This window comes from Pantherophis guttatus, chromosome 2, assembly GCF_059756535.1.
Source record: "Pantherophis guttatus breed Tessera chromosome 2, ASM5975653v1, whole genome shotgun sequence".
Lineage (NCBI taxonomy): Eukaryota > Metazoa > Chordata > Lepidosauria > Squamata > Colubridae > Pantherophis > Pantherophis guttatus.
In genome coordinates, this window is record NC_142064.1 from 110,869,631 (window position 1) to 110,883,449 (window position 13,819).

The window sequence follows — 13,819 nt, forward strand, 5'->3', positions numbered from 1 at the left end:
TCCAGGTTTAATGACTGGCTAAAAGTATGCAAATGACCATATGTTTGCAAGGAGTATAAATCCTTCCATTCCCCAACATCCAGTCACAGCTGAAGAAGCTTCTTGGATGAGAAATGAAAAACCAGAAAGTCCAGTTGCCTTTTGAAAAAATACCTTTGGGACAACCATGACCTGGATGACTGTGAATCTCCATAGATATTTGCCATTCCTTAACTTTTTTGTTGCATTTTTCTGTTTATTCCACTTCTGAATTCTATCCAAATCTGGGAAAATAGGTTATTTACATGCACATTCAATTATTGTTTGCCTATACTCACACAAGATGATCTTATAGGAAGGTTCCTGTGTGGAGAAAGTGATCCTTCATTGATTGGGAACTGCCCACAGTTGGTTATAAAACAAACAGCTATAAATAACTAACACAGTATAAATAACAGTATAAATAACAGTATTAAATAACTAAGTAAATAAATATGTGTCAGCTATCCAACTTGATCAGTTAGAAAAGAAAGACTCAAGAATCTATTTTTATCAAAAATATAGCCAAGTGGTTACAGTGTAGCAAAGCCAGATGTAAATTTTCACACCCATGGCATCTGGTTAACTTTTCCCTTCTTCTCCCCCCCCCCCGCCCGCTCCCCCTTATCTGCGCAATTACATTCAAACAAATTATTTTGGTAACAGTCCCTGGCTTAACAGGCTGGAAGGTGTTTCATTCCATGATGTGACCTTGAATCAGCCACTGGCTCTTACAGGATCTCAAGATCTTAAGATCTTAAGGGATATCAAGATCTCAAGATGAGTAGTTTTGATTCCCCTTATGCTAGCCCGCCATCTTATCCCACCCCACAATTCCCTCCCCTGATGGCAGACTGGCATCTGATGAAGCATGGCTGGCACAGCAGCATGGCAGTCCTGACAATATTATAGAATCCATTTCAAAGATTGGCACCAAGGATCTGAATAAACTTAGATTAGCAGTCGAGCCTATAGCAAAATTTATTTATTGTTTATTTATTGGTTTGATTTATATGCCGCCCTTCTCCGGAGACTCAGGGCGGCTTACAATGCGTTAAGCAATAGCCTTCATACTTTTGTATATACCTGCTTAGTAGGGCTTTCGGGGGCCCCTAAGCGGTGTTCTTTTGTTATACAAAGTCAGCTTATTGCCCCCACAATCTGGGTCCTCATGAATGAATGAAAAGACTTTTTTTTTTTAATGAAATTTTATTGAATTAAAAGTATATTACAATTCAAACTATACGGTTCGGCAACGTGTAGTCATATTGTATATTTACAAGTGCGGTGTCTAATCAATTATCTTATTAATTATACAGTTTGTACAAAAATTCTTATATATAAAATTGATTACTGTTTAGTTAAGGTACAATAATATATAGGATTAACTAATAGTTGTGCATTATTCCTCATGAGTATTAACTTTTGCATTTAATTTCCAACCACCTATACCACAGATCCCAGATCATATAAAATTCTGAATCTTCCTTTCCGTTTAACACATACATTAATCTGCACATTTCTGCGCAGTCAAGTATCTTATTGACTATCTGTTCCTCGGTTGGACCTCTTTTCTCTTTCCAATATCTGGCATAGGAGAGTCTAGCGGCTGTGACAATATGAATGATCAAATATTTCTTGTCCTTATCGAATGTTCATTTTAGCACTCCCAGGAGATAGATTTCCGGCAAGAAATTAATATCCTCCTTTAATATTTCTTGGATCCATTTTTGTATTTTTTTCCAAAACTTCCTCGCTTCCGGACATGTCCACCACATATGATAGAAGGTACCTTGGTGGTGGCCGCATTTCCAACACTTGGGGCTTGCATTTGGGTAGATCTTAGCAATTCTAGATGGTGCTAAGTACCATCTATATAGCATCTTATACTGATTCTCCTTATAGCTTGTTGCTCTCGTCAGTTTAAGATTGCTATTCCATATTTCTTCCCAATCATCTAGATTTATCTTTGATTCGATGTTTTTCCCCCAAGCGATCATTTGGTCTTTTAATATTTCTCCTTCTCTCTTTTTTTTTTTAATTGAAAAAGTTTTTAAAATACAGATTTCCCCCCTTTCCCCCCCCTCCTCCCTAACCCCCCTCCCCCTCCCCTCCCCCTGTGACTTCTTCATAATAAAACCCAAATTCATAACAGATTATATAATACTTTACCATCCCCTTACTCCATCCCCATATGCTGACCCTTTCTTTCTAATAATACTATCATATCCCCCTTATACTATACATTTCAAAGTGACATTCTATTATAGCATTATATAATAACTCCTGATTTAGCATAATAATATTATTATATCTCCCAGTTTAGCGATTTCTGCTCATAATCTACCCTTTTTCTAACCCCCCATACATATATCTCTTAAATCAAATCTTTTATGTATATTAATATAACATTTCAAAGCCTTCCGCTATAAAACTATATAATAAATTCTAATTTAGCATTTATTCAATTAACTCAAATCTTTACATATATTCATATCTAAACATAATATCCCTTTTCTTAAACTAAATAATCAATAAATCAATAAACTAACCCGTCTCAACCCACTTTCCTACAAGACTACCATACTTAGTAATTCTTAGTATCTTTATTCTTCTGCCCACACCACTAAAAAATATTCCCTTATGTAAATAAAATCCTCTTAAAAAGATTTTTAATTTATATTTAGATTTATCCATATAATATCTTCTGTAATGTCTTTCCGCTGGATAGTAAACTCCATCACCCATGTTAGGGTAACATCACATCCTAATTCCAACAGTATGTTCGGTATCTTCCATTACCATCTGCCCCCATCAATAGCAAATATCTTCAAAAACAAAAACAAAAACAAAAACAAACAACCACCCGAGTGACTTTATATTTGTATTCCATATAGTATCTGTAGAGGTGTCTTTTATCCAAATTATTAATTCCAACCACCGTAATAGGGTAACAGCCAGATCATCTGCGTGCCCCAATTCCATAACACTCTTGCCTTGTAGCTCAAGATAAACGTAATATATTTATCAAAGAATCCAAAAAAAGATAGTTTCAATCCATTCAGTTTAAGGCCCTTTTCACTTTCCAAAAGTACAGCACTGCAGAGGTCTGTCATTCTCCTCAGGATAATATAAACCAATACTTTGCCGATTATCTTTTCATATATTCAATCATCTCATAAATAACTGGCATTACACTGTTGTTTAGTTTAAAAGTTTTTGCTTTTGTGAGACCTACTTCTTCTTTTCTTGACTTTTTGTGGGTTGGATCTCAATCCTGATTTCCTTTCTGTAAATTGTATATCAACTATTTGGTTTTCATGCTGATCTATAACTTGATCTTGTTGGTTTTGCTTTTGTGGCATAAATCTCCATTCTGGTTCTATAAATTGTATATCAACTGATTGATTTCCATGCTGGTTTGTAACTTGATAAGTCATTACATTAGAATCCAAAGCCGCCTCTCTTGTATTAAATAGTCCAGCTGAGACCTCTGAAGGAGAATCCAGAAGCGGCTCACCTATAGAGACCTCTGTAACTTGTTGTTTCTTCATTCTTCATTCTTCATTCTTCCACCTCCTTCTGCTTATCTTGAATTTCTATCTCTTGTTGATTTTGCTTTTGAGAACCTTGTAGTAAAATTCTTCCGCTTTTTCAACAGTATCTAGCTGATATCTTTCTCCTTGATATCTCAGTATTATACCAACTGGAACGTCCCACCTGAATGAGATATTTTGTTTTTTTAGCTCAGTCACCAAAAGTCCAAATTTCTTTCTATCTTTTAACATCTTAGGTGGCAATTCTTTATATATCCAGATCTTTCTTCCATACAGTTGTGGAGTAGAATTAAAGGATTTTTGCACAATATCATTTCTTATTTCTTTATCTGTGAAGTAAATCACCACATCTCTAGGCAGTTGCCTTTGCTTTGCAATCCAAGAATTTACTCTGTAGGCCTTGTCAATTTTACAAGATACCTCCTCAGGATAAACCTTTAAAATCCCAGCCAGAACTTGAGCAGATATTTTTCTTAGATCATCTCTATTATTTTCCTGTAACCCTCTCATTCTGATCGCAAATTCTGTGAGCCTGTATTGCATCATTACAACTTCTCTTTCAATCCCTTGCTTTATATCTTCTGCATTGTAGGTCTCGTGACCAGCTTCCTTTTTAGACTTTACTTCTAAACTATTGTCTTGAATATTTATCAAATCATTTTCAATTCTTTGTATTTTATTGTCCAAATTATAAATCTTATCATCAACTTCCTCCATTTTAGACTCTAATAATTTGATATTTGTATCCATCTTTATAACAACTTCCGAAAAAGCATTAGTCACTGTTACAATCTTTTGTTGCAGATTATCATATTTTAATTGTATCATTTCTTTAATTTCCTGCCTTAATTTTTCAAATTTCTGATTCACAGTCTCGTGATATTTTGCCATTTCCTCCTGAAGAAATTCTTTTAAATTAAAACCATTCTGCTTCTGTAAGCTCCAAGCTTGTTCACATAATTGCAAATGGGGGAGCACCCCCCCCCACTGCTTGTTTGTCAGGCGCTAGTTTTAATGCCATCCTGCCACACAAAAGAGCTCTTTTTTTTTTTAAGAAAACTTTTCCCCAAACAAGATCAAGTAGAAATCTCCAAGAAAAAAGAAACTTAATATGAATATTTTCCTTCTAGATTCTAGCCGGCACTGAGTATTTCGCTACTTTGTAGCTTATTACGGAAGGACTTTCACTTTCAGCTTTCTTCTCAAGCCTCAGCAGTCGCCATTTTAAACTTATTTTTTCCCGTTCAATTAGAAACACTTGTAAAATCATTAAAAATACTTGCGATTTAGGGTCCCAGGTACAAGTCTTGCTCTCTTTAACTAAACCATCTGTTATTTTATTAGTTGGTCCGGTCCCGGCGCCTAGCTCTGCGAAAAGGCAGAGTCCTCCCGAAGCCTGGAGCAGCGGCAAGGGAAAATAGGGAGCCCCGCTCTGCTCGTCCCCAAGAGTAAAAAAAAACTCTGGGGACGTCGCAGAGGGCTCTACCTGCCCTCGCCTGCTCTGGCTCACATTTCCATCAGGAAATGGAGTTTTTCGAGCCGCCTTTCAGGTGTAAAGGCGGCTCTTTACAGGCAACGGGGCTGGCGGTCACAGAGGACCATCTGGTGGCGACGGAAGCCAGACCGGAAGTCAATATTTCTCCTTCTCTGTCGTATTCGAGCAGGTAGGAGTATAATTTGGCTAATAGTTTGTTCTCACTACCTAGCCATACCTTATCCAAACTATTTGTCCCCTTCTCTATTCCCTTTTCTTGTTTATCTTTACTATATCGGGATTTAATTTGTAAATAAGGCCACCAATCTATATGGATCCCTTGCTCTTTTAATATCTCATTGGGTATAAGGTTACCACTGTTATCTAAAATATCTTGATAGGTGACCATTTTCTCCCTACTTATTGTATTTGGATGGATCAGTGCCTCCATTGTAGATATCCATTTTGGGTATTTTAAGTAATGTTTATGCCTGATTTCTTTCCATGTCTTCATTAATGTATCTCTAATTTTATGTTGGTGGAAACATATCCCTGTCCCTTTTCCTTTATCCAGAGGTAGGCATGCCAACCTCTCAATAGGTTGTGCCCTTCCAGTTGTAAAATTCTCTTGCCTCTTAATAAGGCCCACTCTCATAGCCATACTAAGTTGGCTGCTTTGTGGTATAGTTCCCAAACTGGGAGTCCGAATCCGCCCCTATTCCTTTTTTCCTGCAAGGACCGTAATGCAATTCTCGGTTTTTTCCCTCCCCAGATAAACTTCCTTACTATCCCATTTAAGTCCGAAAAATATTTTCTGTCAATACTAACAAGAGTGGTTTGAAATAAATATAGTAATTTGGGGAGAACACTCATCTTAACAGTGGCTATCCTACCAAGGAACGATATTTGCAGCTTCCCCCACCTATCCAAATCTTGCTTTATCTTTGTCAGTAAGGGTGTATAGTTATCCTCCTTTAAAGTTGAGCATCTAGCAGTAATCCAAATCCCTAAATATTTTATCATCTTAACTATTTGGATACCCAAATTATTTGCTAGTGTTTCCTGTTCTCTTATTGGAATATTTTTTGTTAACATTTTAGTTCTTGTCATATTTAATTTAAATCCTGATAGCTTCCCGTATTCATCTAATTCTTTCAATACTTTTGGCCCTGTTGTTGACGGGTCCTCCATTATCAACACTACATCGTTGGCAAAAGCTTGAATCTTAAAGGTTTCATTCCTAATTTCCAATCCCCGTATCTCATTATTTTACCCAATTTTCCTTAACAGTACCTCCAGGGCTAATATAAATAAGAGTGGAGAAAGTGGACAGCCTTGTCTCATCCCTTTACCAATCCGGAAGGTTTTAGTTACATCCCCATTCAGTATGATATTTGCGCTCTGTTTATCGTAAATTGCTTTTATCGCATTCTCGAAATACCCCCCGAAATTCATTCTTTGGATTTGCTGGATCATAAATCCCCAATTTAAATTGTCGAAAGCCTTCTGAGCATCGAGGAAGGCCATGGCCAGCTGTTTCTCGGAGTGTATTTCGTAATACTCCAGCACATCCATCACCACTCTCATATTAGACCTAATCTGTCTACCGGGGAGGAACCCGTTTTGGTCGGGGTGGATCCAGTTATTTAGTATTGTCTTCAACCTACCCGCTAAAATTCCCATAAATATTTTATAATCCGTGTTGAGCAAGGAGATCGGCCTGTACTTCCTTATTTGCTTAGGATCGGTACCTTCTTTTCCTACCAGTGTGATGAACACCTCCTTCCATGATTCTGGGATCCTAGAGCCTCTCAGGGCCTCATTACATATTATCAGAAGTTTTGGTACAAGTATTTCTGCCAGGTCCTGGTTTTTATACAGTTCTCCTGGGAGGCCGTCAGGGCCAGGAGTTTTGTTACTCTTTAATTTGGATATTACCCCCTTCAGTTCCTCTGTTGTAATTTCTCTATTTAACATTTCCCTTTCCTCCTCCTTTATCTGTGGGAGTTTCTCTTTGGCAAGGTATTGATTTATATTATCGATTGAAGTTTCCTCCTCACTATATAACGTCTCGTAATACTGTCTGACAAACTCAAGTTTCTCCTCCTCCTCCTCTAATATTCTGCCTTCCAAATTCTCCAGGCCATCTATAACACCCTTCTCTTTCTCTTTTTTTAATTCATACGATAGCCATCTCCCGGGTTTGTTTGCATTGTCAAAATAATATTGTTTGGATTGTTTGATTTTTTTCACCAATTCTTCCTGTTCCAGTAAATTTAATTTATGCCTTGCTATCATCCATTGCTCTTTTTTTTTTTAATATCATTCGGATCTTGTTGTAGTCTCTTTTCTGTTTCTTCCAGTTGGGCCAGCAGATCCTTCTGAACCTTTCTTTTCTCTTTATTATTATATATATTATGCGATATTACTAACCCTCTTAAGTAGGCTTTCATTGTATCCCAAACACATGTTAGAGGAGTTTCCTGATTCTCATTCTCCGCAAAGAAACATTGTAGGTCTCTCTGGAGTCTCTTAGTGAACTTTACTTCCCTAAGAATATGAGTATTTAATCTCCATCTCCTTCGTTTAATCCTATTTGGGCTCTTCCACTTAATCTCTAAAGGGTTGTGATCAGCCCAAACATTCGGGGTAATTTCAACCGAATGAATATCTAACCCTAAACTTCTACTGACCCAGACCATGTCAATCCTTGACCAGGACATCTGGGGGTTTGAGTAGTATGTAAATTGCTTATCGTTCGGATGTAATGTTCACCAGAGATCTACTAGATTGTGCTCATCAACCAAATCAAAAAAGGTTTGGGGGAGTTTTTCCCTTTTAGTCTTTTTCTTTATTCCACTCTTGTGGTCAACCTCTGGGTTTACTACCCTGTTGAAGTCCCCAATAATACAAATATTTGTATGTTCCAATTCATCTACTTTATTGCTTAATTTCCTGTAGAATTCTCCTAGGTTTCTGTTTGGAGCATAAATGGCTACTACTAAAATTGGGATACTACCCCTCTTAATTTCAATTGCAAGAAATCTCCCTTTATCATCTGAATATTTAAATTCAGCAGCAATTCCTTTTTTTACATATAACGCTACCCCCCCTTTTTTTTCTCTGCTAGAGAGGTAAAGCATTTGCCAAATTTCTCAAATTCCAAATATTTCCTCTCCTCTTTCTTTATATGGACTTCTTGAAGGCAAATTATTTCCGGGTTAAGTTTGATCAATTTTGAAAAGATATGTTTTCTCTTCCCTCCATTGTTTAGACCGTTTACATTAACAGACAACAATTTCCAACCCTCCATTATCTAACTAACTACATAGTTTTTGTTTGTATTTACGGCTCTTTGTGGTCTTTGCTTCTTTCCTGTAGTTTCTTTGGCTTCCTTCTCTTCTAACTCCTTATCCTCTAGTGTTCCTTCCTTGGACTTTTTTAACTGTGCGTTGATCTCATCCTGGGAGGCTATATCCAGTTCCTCCTTGCTACTTTGGTCTTCCTCCTCACCTCTCAGTTGGTCCAAAAGTTCTTGTGCGGAGACTAGACTGTCAATCTTGATCCGTTTCCCTTGCCAGGTAATGAGCATTCCCTCTGGAATCTAAAGGGAATGCTTCTCTTGTTTAGTTGTATCGCCAAGAACCTGTAGTCCCTTCTCAGATCTCGAACCCTCTTAGGAACTTGTTTCAGTACTATTACTTCTTTGCCTTTAAAATTTACTGGTTCATCTCTTACTATATTGTATAGCACGTCTTTCACTTTCTATAAATGGTGTTTTATGAAATTCATTACTCTTATTTAGTTGACTACTACCACAATCAAGGGAGTTCTTCTACCTAAAGAAATATCTCAGTTAATTAAGGGAAAGTCAAGTAGATAGAACAAGCAGCAAGTCTTAATAAGCAGGAACACAATTGAAAGAAAAGATCGCAGCTCAGAATGTTACAAAGTTCTTCCTGTTGTCAAACTTCAAGTACCCGTTATAGCTTATGGCTGCACTTCCGGTTTCTTCCTTCGGGGAAAGCCAATTAGCTGGAAGATGACAGCAAGAAGTTATTATTGCAATAGGTCCTCACGGTATTATCCACCAAATCTAGGTCTGAGCCTCTTCATCCACAATCGATACAGGTTTGAAAAAAAAAGGTGCCTACAGCTGATTTCGCCTTCCCTTGCCTCAGCAAATTCTCCTTCCTCCTCGCAGCCTCGCCGGCAGTTCACACTCGATCAGACTGCTCTGTTACTGATATTCGCCGCCTTCCCACCGCCATGAGCACTTTTAGCTGGCTCGGCTCGCAATTCCTCGAGATCTGCTCCTACGATCACCAGGGATTTGTGGTCGGGTCTCCTTCTCACGTTAACCGCCCTGAACTCCTCGCTTCCTCGTTGTTGCTGGTAATCGCGGCTTCGGGTCCACCATTAAATGGACGCGCCCATGCCGGTTTGACAGAGGAACCTGTCCAAGCGAGAGGCGTTTGCACGCCGCTCTCTCGCTTTCCAGATCCCCTCTCTAGTCCGAGACGCTCTCCGGGCGATCTCGCCCCTCAGGGTCCCCAAGACACGGCGAAAAAGATAGTGCCATGGAGCAGAGCTCGCTCACACAGCACCCTGCTGCCACGATCCCCAACCGGAAGAATGAAAAGACATTTTCATTCACTTATTCCATTTAATACTTGTCAACAATTTACAAGATATAATTTTAAAGTAATTTTTAGGTAATTTTTAAGACATCTTCAGCAAAAGATGTATCAGAACATGAATAACAGCTGATTAGCTAGAATAGTGAACAGTGAGGAGCCTATAACTAAAGCGATTTATCATTCAAAACAATTCTGTTTTTCTTTCAGCAACCTTCATTCTAATAAGAATTTTCAGTTTTCTTTCACATCTCCATGTAATTTATTTACTTCTAGTACAAAAGCATAGCAGAATATGCTATACATAGAGAAGCAGGCATAGTGGAGTTGGAACACTCAATTTGGTGGACGTTCTGAATAAGAAGATATCTTAACAGAAGTTTGGAGAATATTTATTTATTTATTTATTTATTTATTTAATTCGGCTTATATGCTGCCCTGTCTCCCAATGGACTCAGGGCTGCTCACAATAATAAAAACACAAGCCACAATACAAAATAAAATCTAAAATCTAAAAAAATTAAAATTTAACCCTTAAAACCCCCCCCATCAGACCAGGTCAAGTGATTTAAAAAGCCAATTTTGCAGGACCTAAGGCTAGGTTGAAGGGAGGTTACTTCATCCAACTTTATACGTAGCCTCTTTTATAGTCTCCTCCCTGCCTCTGTGAATAGTTTAACCTGAATCCCTTACCTGTTGTCTTTTCCGAGTTCCATATGTGTACAAAACTGGATATTCCAAAAGAGACACTTGACCCAGGGTAATAATGTCTTCAATTCTTTAGTATGAAATCCATTCTCTCCTTGTTAGGTTTTTTCTGAATACTTCAAGGAGCTGGAGGAAGAGAGCGTCCGTGACAATTTTGTCATTGTGTATGAGCTACTGGATGAGCTGATGGACTTTGGGTTTCCTCAGACGACAGATAGTAAAATTTTGCAGGAGTAAGTAATCTGTTTACTTGTTCTTCCAGGATCTGTATCTGTTTTTCTGCTGCTGTTCAGGATTTTAAAAACAAAATGTTGCAGTGAAACAAAATTCCAAGATGCATAAAATGTTAGGTTTTTAGTTTAGATATTCATACTTACATTTTTCAAAGATCACAGAAAGGGACTCTTACATGACATCTGCCAGACTTTCAAATTTAAAATTAGTTTTATCCTGGAGGCAAACTTTTTCTCATCACTATCTTTTTTGGGTTTCTGCACTCTAGCTTTGCCAATTGTTCCACTTAGGTCAGTGTTTCTCAACCTTGGGAACTTTAAGATGTGTGGACTTCAACTCCTAGAATTCCCCAGCCACCATAATAAAAAAACACATCGTTATTGCTTTTAACTTTCCTTATGGTCCTAAATGCATGTTGTGCGCTAAGCTTTCTAATTGTCTTTCTGCAGATATTAATGACTTATTGGTATCCTGGGCGATTATGCCCTATTTCATTTCCTGTAACTCTGAGTTCAGTCAAAACTCCCTATGCATCCACAATAATGTCTGCTTTGTTTTGTTATCGTTGGGGTGGAACATTATGAAATTGAACTTCTGGTATCTTATTTTCAATAAGTTTCCAATCTTTCTATTCTTCTTTTGATTTAATTCATTCCCATTTCTGTCCATGGGGTCCCATCTTCTGTTAAATTTGCCTTTCTTGAAAACTTAACGTGCATGTATAACTAGATTCTGTTTTTGAATGTGAACCTTTAAATTTTTTGTCAAATATACAGGTATATCTCAGCATTATAAATAGGAAGGATTCAGAGAGAGATCATTCTTAGTCCTACTAATAAGAAGCACTTCTTGCATTGGAAAATACATGTGCCAGCACACCCTTCCCCTCCCTGCCCTGAAATGCTGTTGATATTTTAATGCTACTCTAGACAGCAGAATGTATCTGAGACAAGCTATACTGTAGTAGGATGTTTGATCAGGAAGAATTATTTCACTGCATCATAGGTACATCACTCAGCAGGGCAACAAACTGGAGATAGCTAAATCCCAGGTTCCAGCCACTGTCACCAATGCAGTCTCTTGGAGATCGGAGGGGCTTAAATACAAGAAGAATGAGGTCTTCATTGATGTCATTGAATCTGTTAACCTGTTGGTGAGTCAGACTTCAATTATTTGTGGTAGAAGATTATATAAATGAGTTTTTTAGACGCTTCAACATGATTGTAACAGGTTTAGGAAGCTATTTTAATGTGTGTAAGATACAAAAATAGTGAACGTTGAGTTTATGCCCTGAACATGGTGGCATATTTAAACACTGAGGATATATTCATTACACTTTTTCAAGTACCTCAACTATCTTTAGTAAATAATGTAAAATTTTATATGTGTGTGTATATATATCTTATGTTATTTCATTATAGCTTAATGAAAAGTAAAGCCAACACAATTGAAAAAAACGTAGTTGGCATAGAATTTTATAAGGATGTCGTACCTTAAGCAATGGTTTTTAACTGAGCAACTGAAAAACATGGAAAATTAGTTCAAAGAATGACCCTATGAAGCAGATGAAGACTATCATTTTGGCAATGGACAGAAAAATGGAGATTGCATCTGCATCTGTGCATCTGCCTGGTTATTTATGTAATTTATGTAATTTTATAATTATATAAATATATATAACTTTATTAATTTTTAGAAAGATAAAACTAATAATAAACTAATATAAAGTAGAAAAGAAAAAAGAAAAAAGAAAGGAAGTAGAGAAAACAAAACAATGCAAGAAAAGAAAAAAGTTAAAGAAAAATAGAAAAGGAAAAATAATACAAAGAAATGGTTTCCGATATTCTTTTTTTTAAAAAATAGTCTTTATTCAACCTTTTTTAGTTTTAAAAACACATTCCATTTTTACAGCTTTCAATTATTGGTATCAATTCAAATTTCATAATTCCAATTTATGGCCTATTATTCTATACATTATGTACACCTTTAAATACATAATATCTTTTACTATATTCTACATTTGTTCTTCTTTAACATCAATTTAGTTATATATATATATATATATATTGTTAGATATATATATATGTGTGTGTATAGTTAATATTTCGGGTTTCTTCCCGTGTAATTGTGGATATATCCCTAAAAGGGTAGAAGCATACATACATACATACATACACACATACATACATATATGCATACATTTCTAGATCTATATAGGTCTCCCACCTAGCAGGAAGAGCTTGCTGGCTGCTAGAAAGGAAATAAGCTCAGAATTGAGTGGATGTGATTCTACTGAGCTGGGGCTGCAGAAAAACGTTGGTTACGTAGGGAAAATATATATACTACATATTCCTTTTACCCTTTAACATGTTTTATCATATTCATAAATATATACAATTTTCAATTTAACATACTTTCTATATAGTCTTTATGCATTAATTTTACATCTAGTTTCTAGCCAGTGATACCACATATTCCAACTTTCGTAATACTCTGTTTCCTCTCTATCTTTTAACTCCATAGTTAATTTATCCATTTCTGCACAATCGAGCACTTTTTTTATTATCATTGCATTTGATGGCATGTTTTCCTGTTTCCAATTCTGGGTAAATGTAATTCTTGCTACTGTTGTAATATGAAGTATAATATATTGAATCTTTTTACTTATATTTCCTTTTATAATACCCAATAAAAACAACTCTGGCTTCATCTCAATTTTTTGTTCTGTAATTTCTTCTAACCATTTTTTGATTTTCATCCAATAGTTCTGGGTTTTTGGGCAAGTCCTCCACATGTGATAGAATATCCCTTGCTCGTGGTTGCATCTCCAACAATTTGGCACTCTTTTGGGGTACATTTTGGCCAGCCTTGCCGGTGGTAAATGCCAAGGATAAAACATTTTATAGATGTTTTCCTTATATGATGCCAACATCGTTAATTTATAGTTTTTCTCCCATATTTTTTCCCAGTGTTCCAAATCATATCCGAAATTTTTGGCCCATGTTATCATCATCTCTTTTACTGTTTTCTTCTCCATTTTAAATTTTAAAAGACAATTGTAAGTTTTAGATATCATTTTTTCCTCTGTCCCTAATATTTTGTCCAGTTCTTGTTGTTCTCTTTGGAAGCCGTAATTTTGTAAATCTTTTTTATATCTTGTTTGAATTTGTAAATATGGCCACCAATCTATT

At 36.5% G+C, this 13,819-nt stretch overlaps 1 protein-coding gene across 3 annotated transcripts in view; it reads left to right on the top strand.

Moving 5' to 3' along the window:
• The window catches only part of AP1M2 (adaptor related protein complex 1 subunit mu 2), a 50,594-nt gene that overhangs the window by 13,873 nt on the left and 22,902 nt on the right, over positions 1–13,819 (top strand). For all 3 annotated transcript variants that reach the window (XM_034437849.3, XM_087888496.1, XM_034437850.3), the window contains 2 exons: positions 10,497–10,627; positions 11,634–11,781. In XM_034437849.3, the coding sequence (XP_034293740.1) occupies positions 10,497–10,627; positions 11,634–11,781 (279 nt within the window). The remainder of the gene's footprint in view (positions 1–10,496; positions 10,628–11,633; positions 11,782–13,819) is intronic.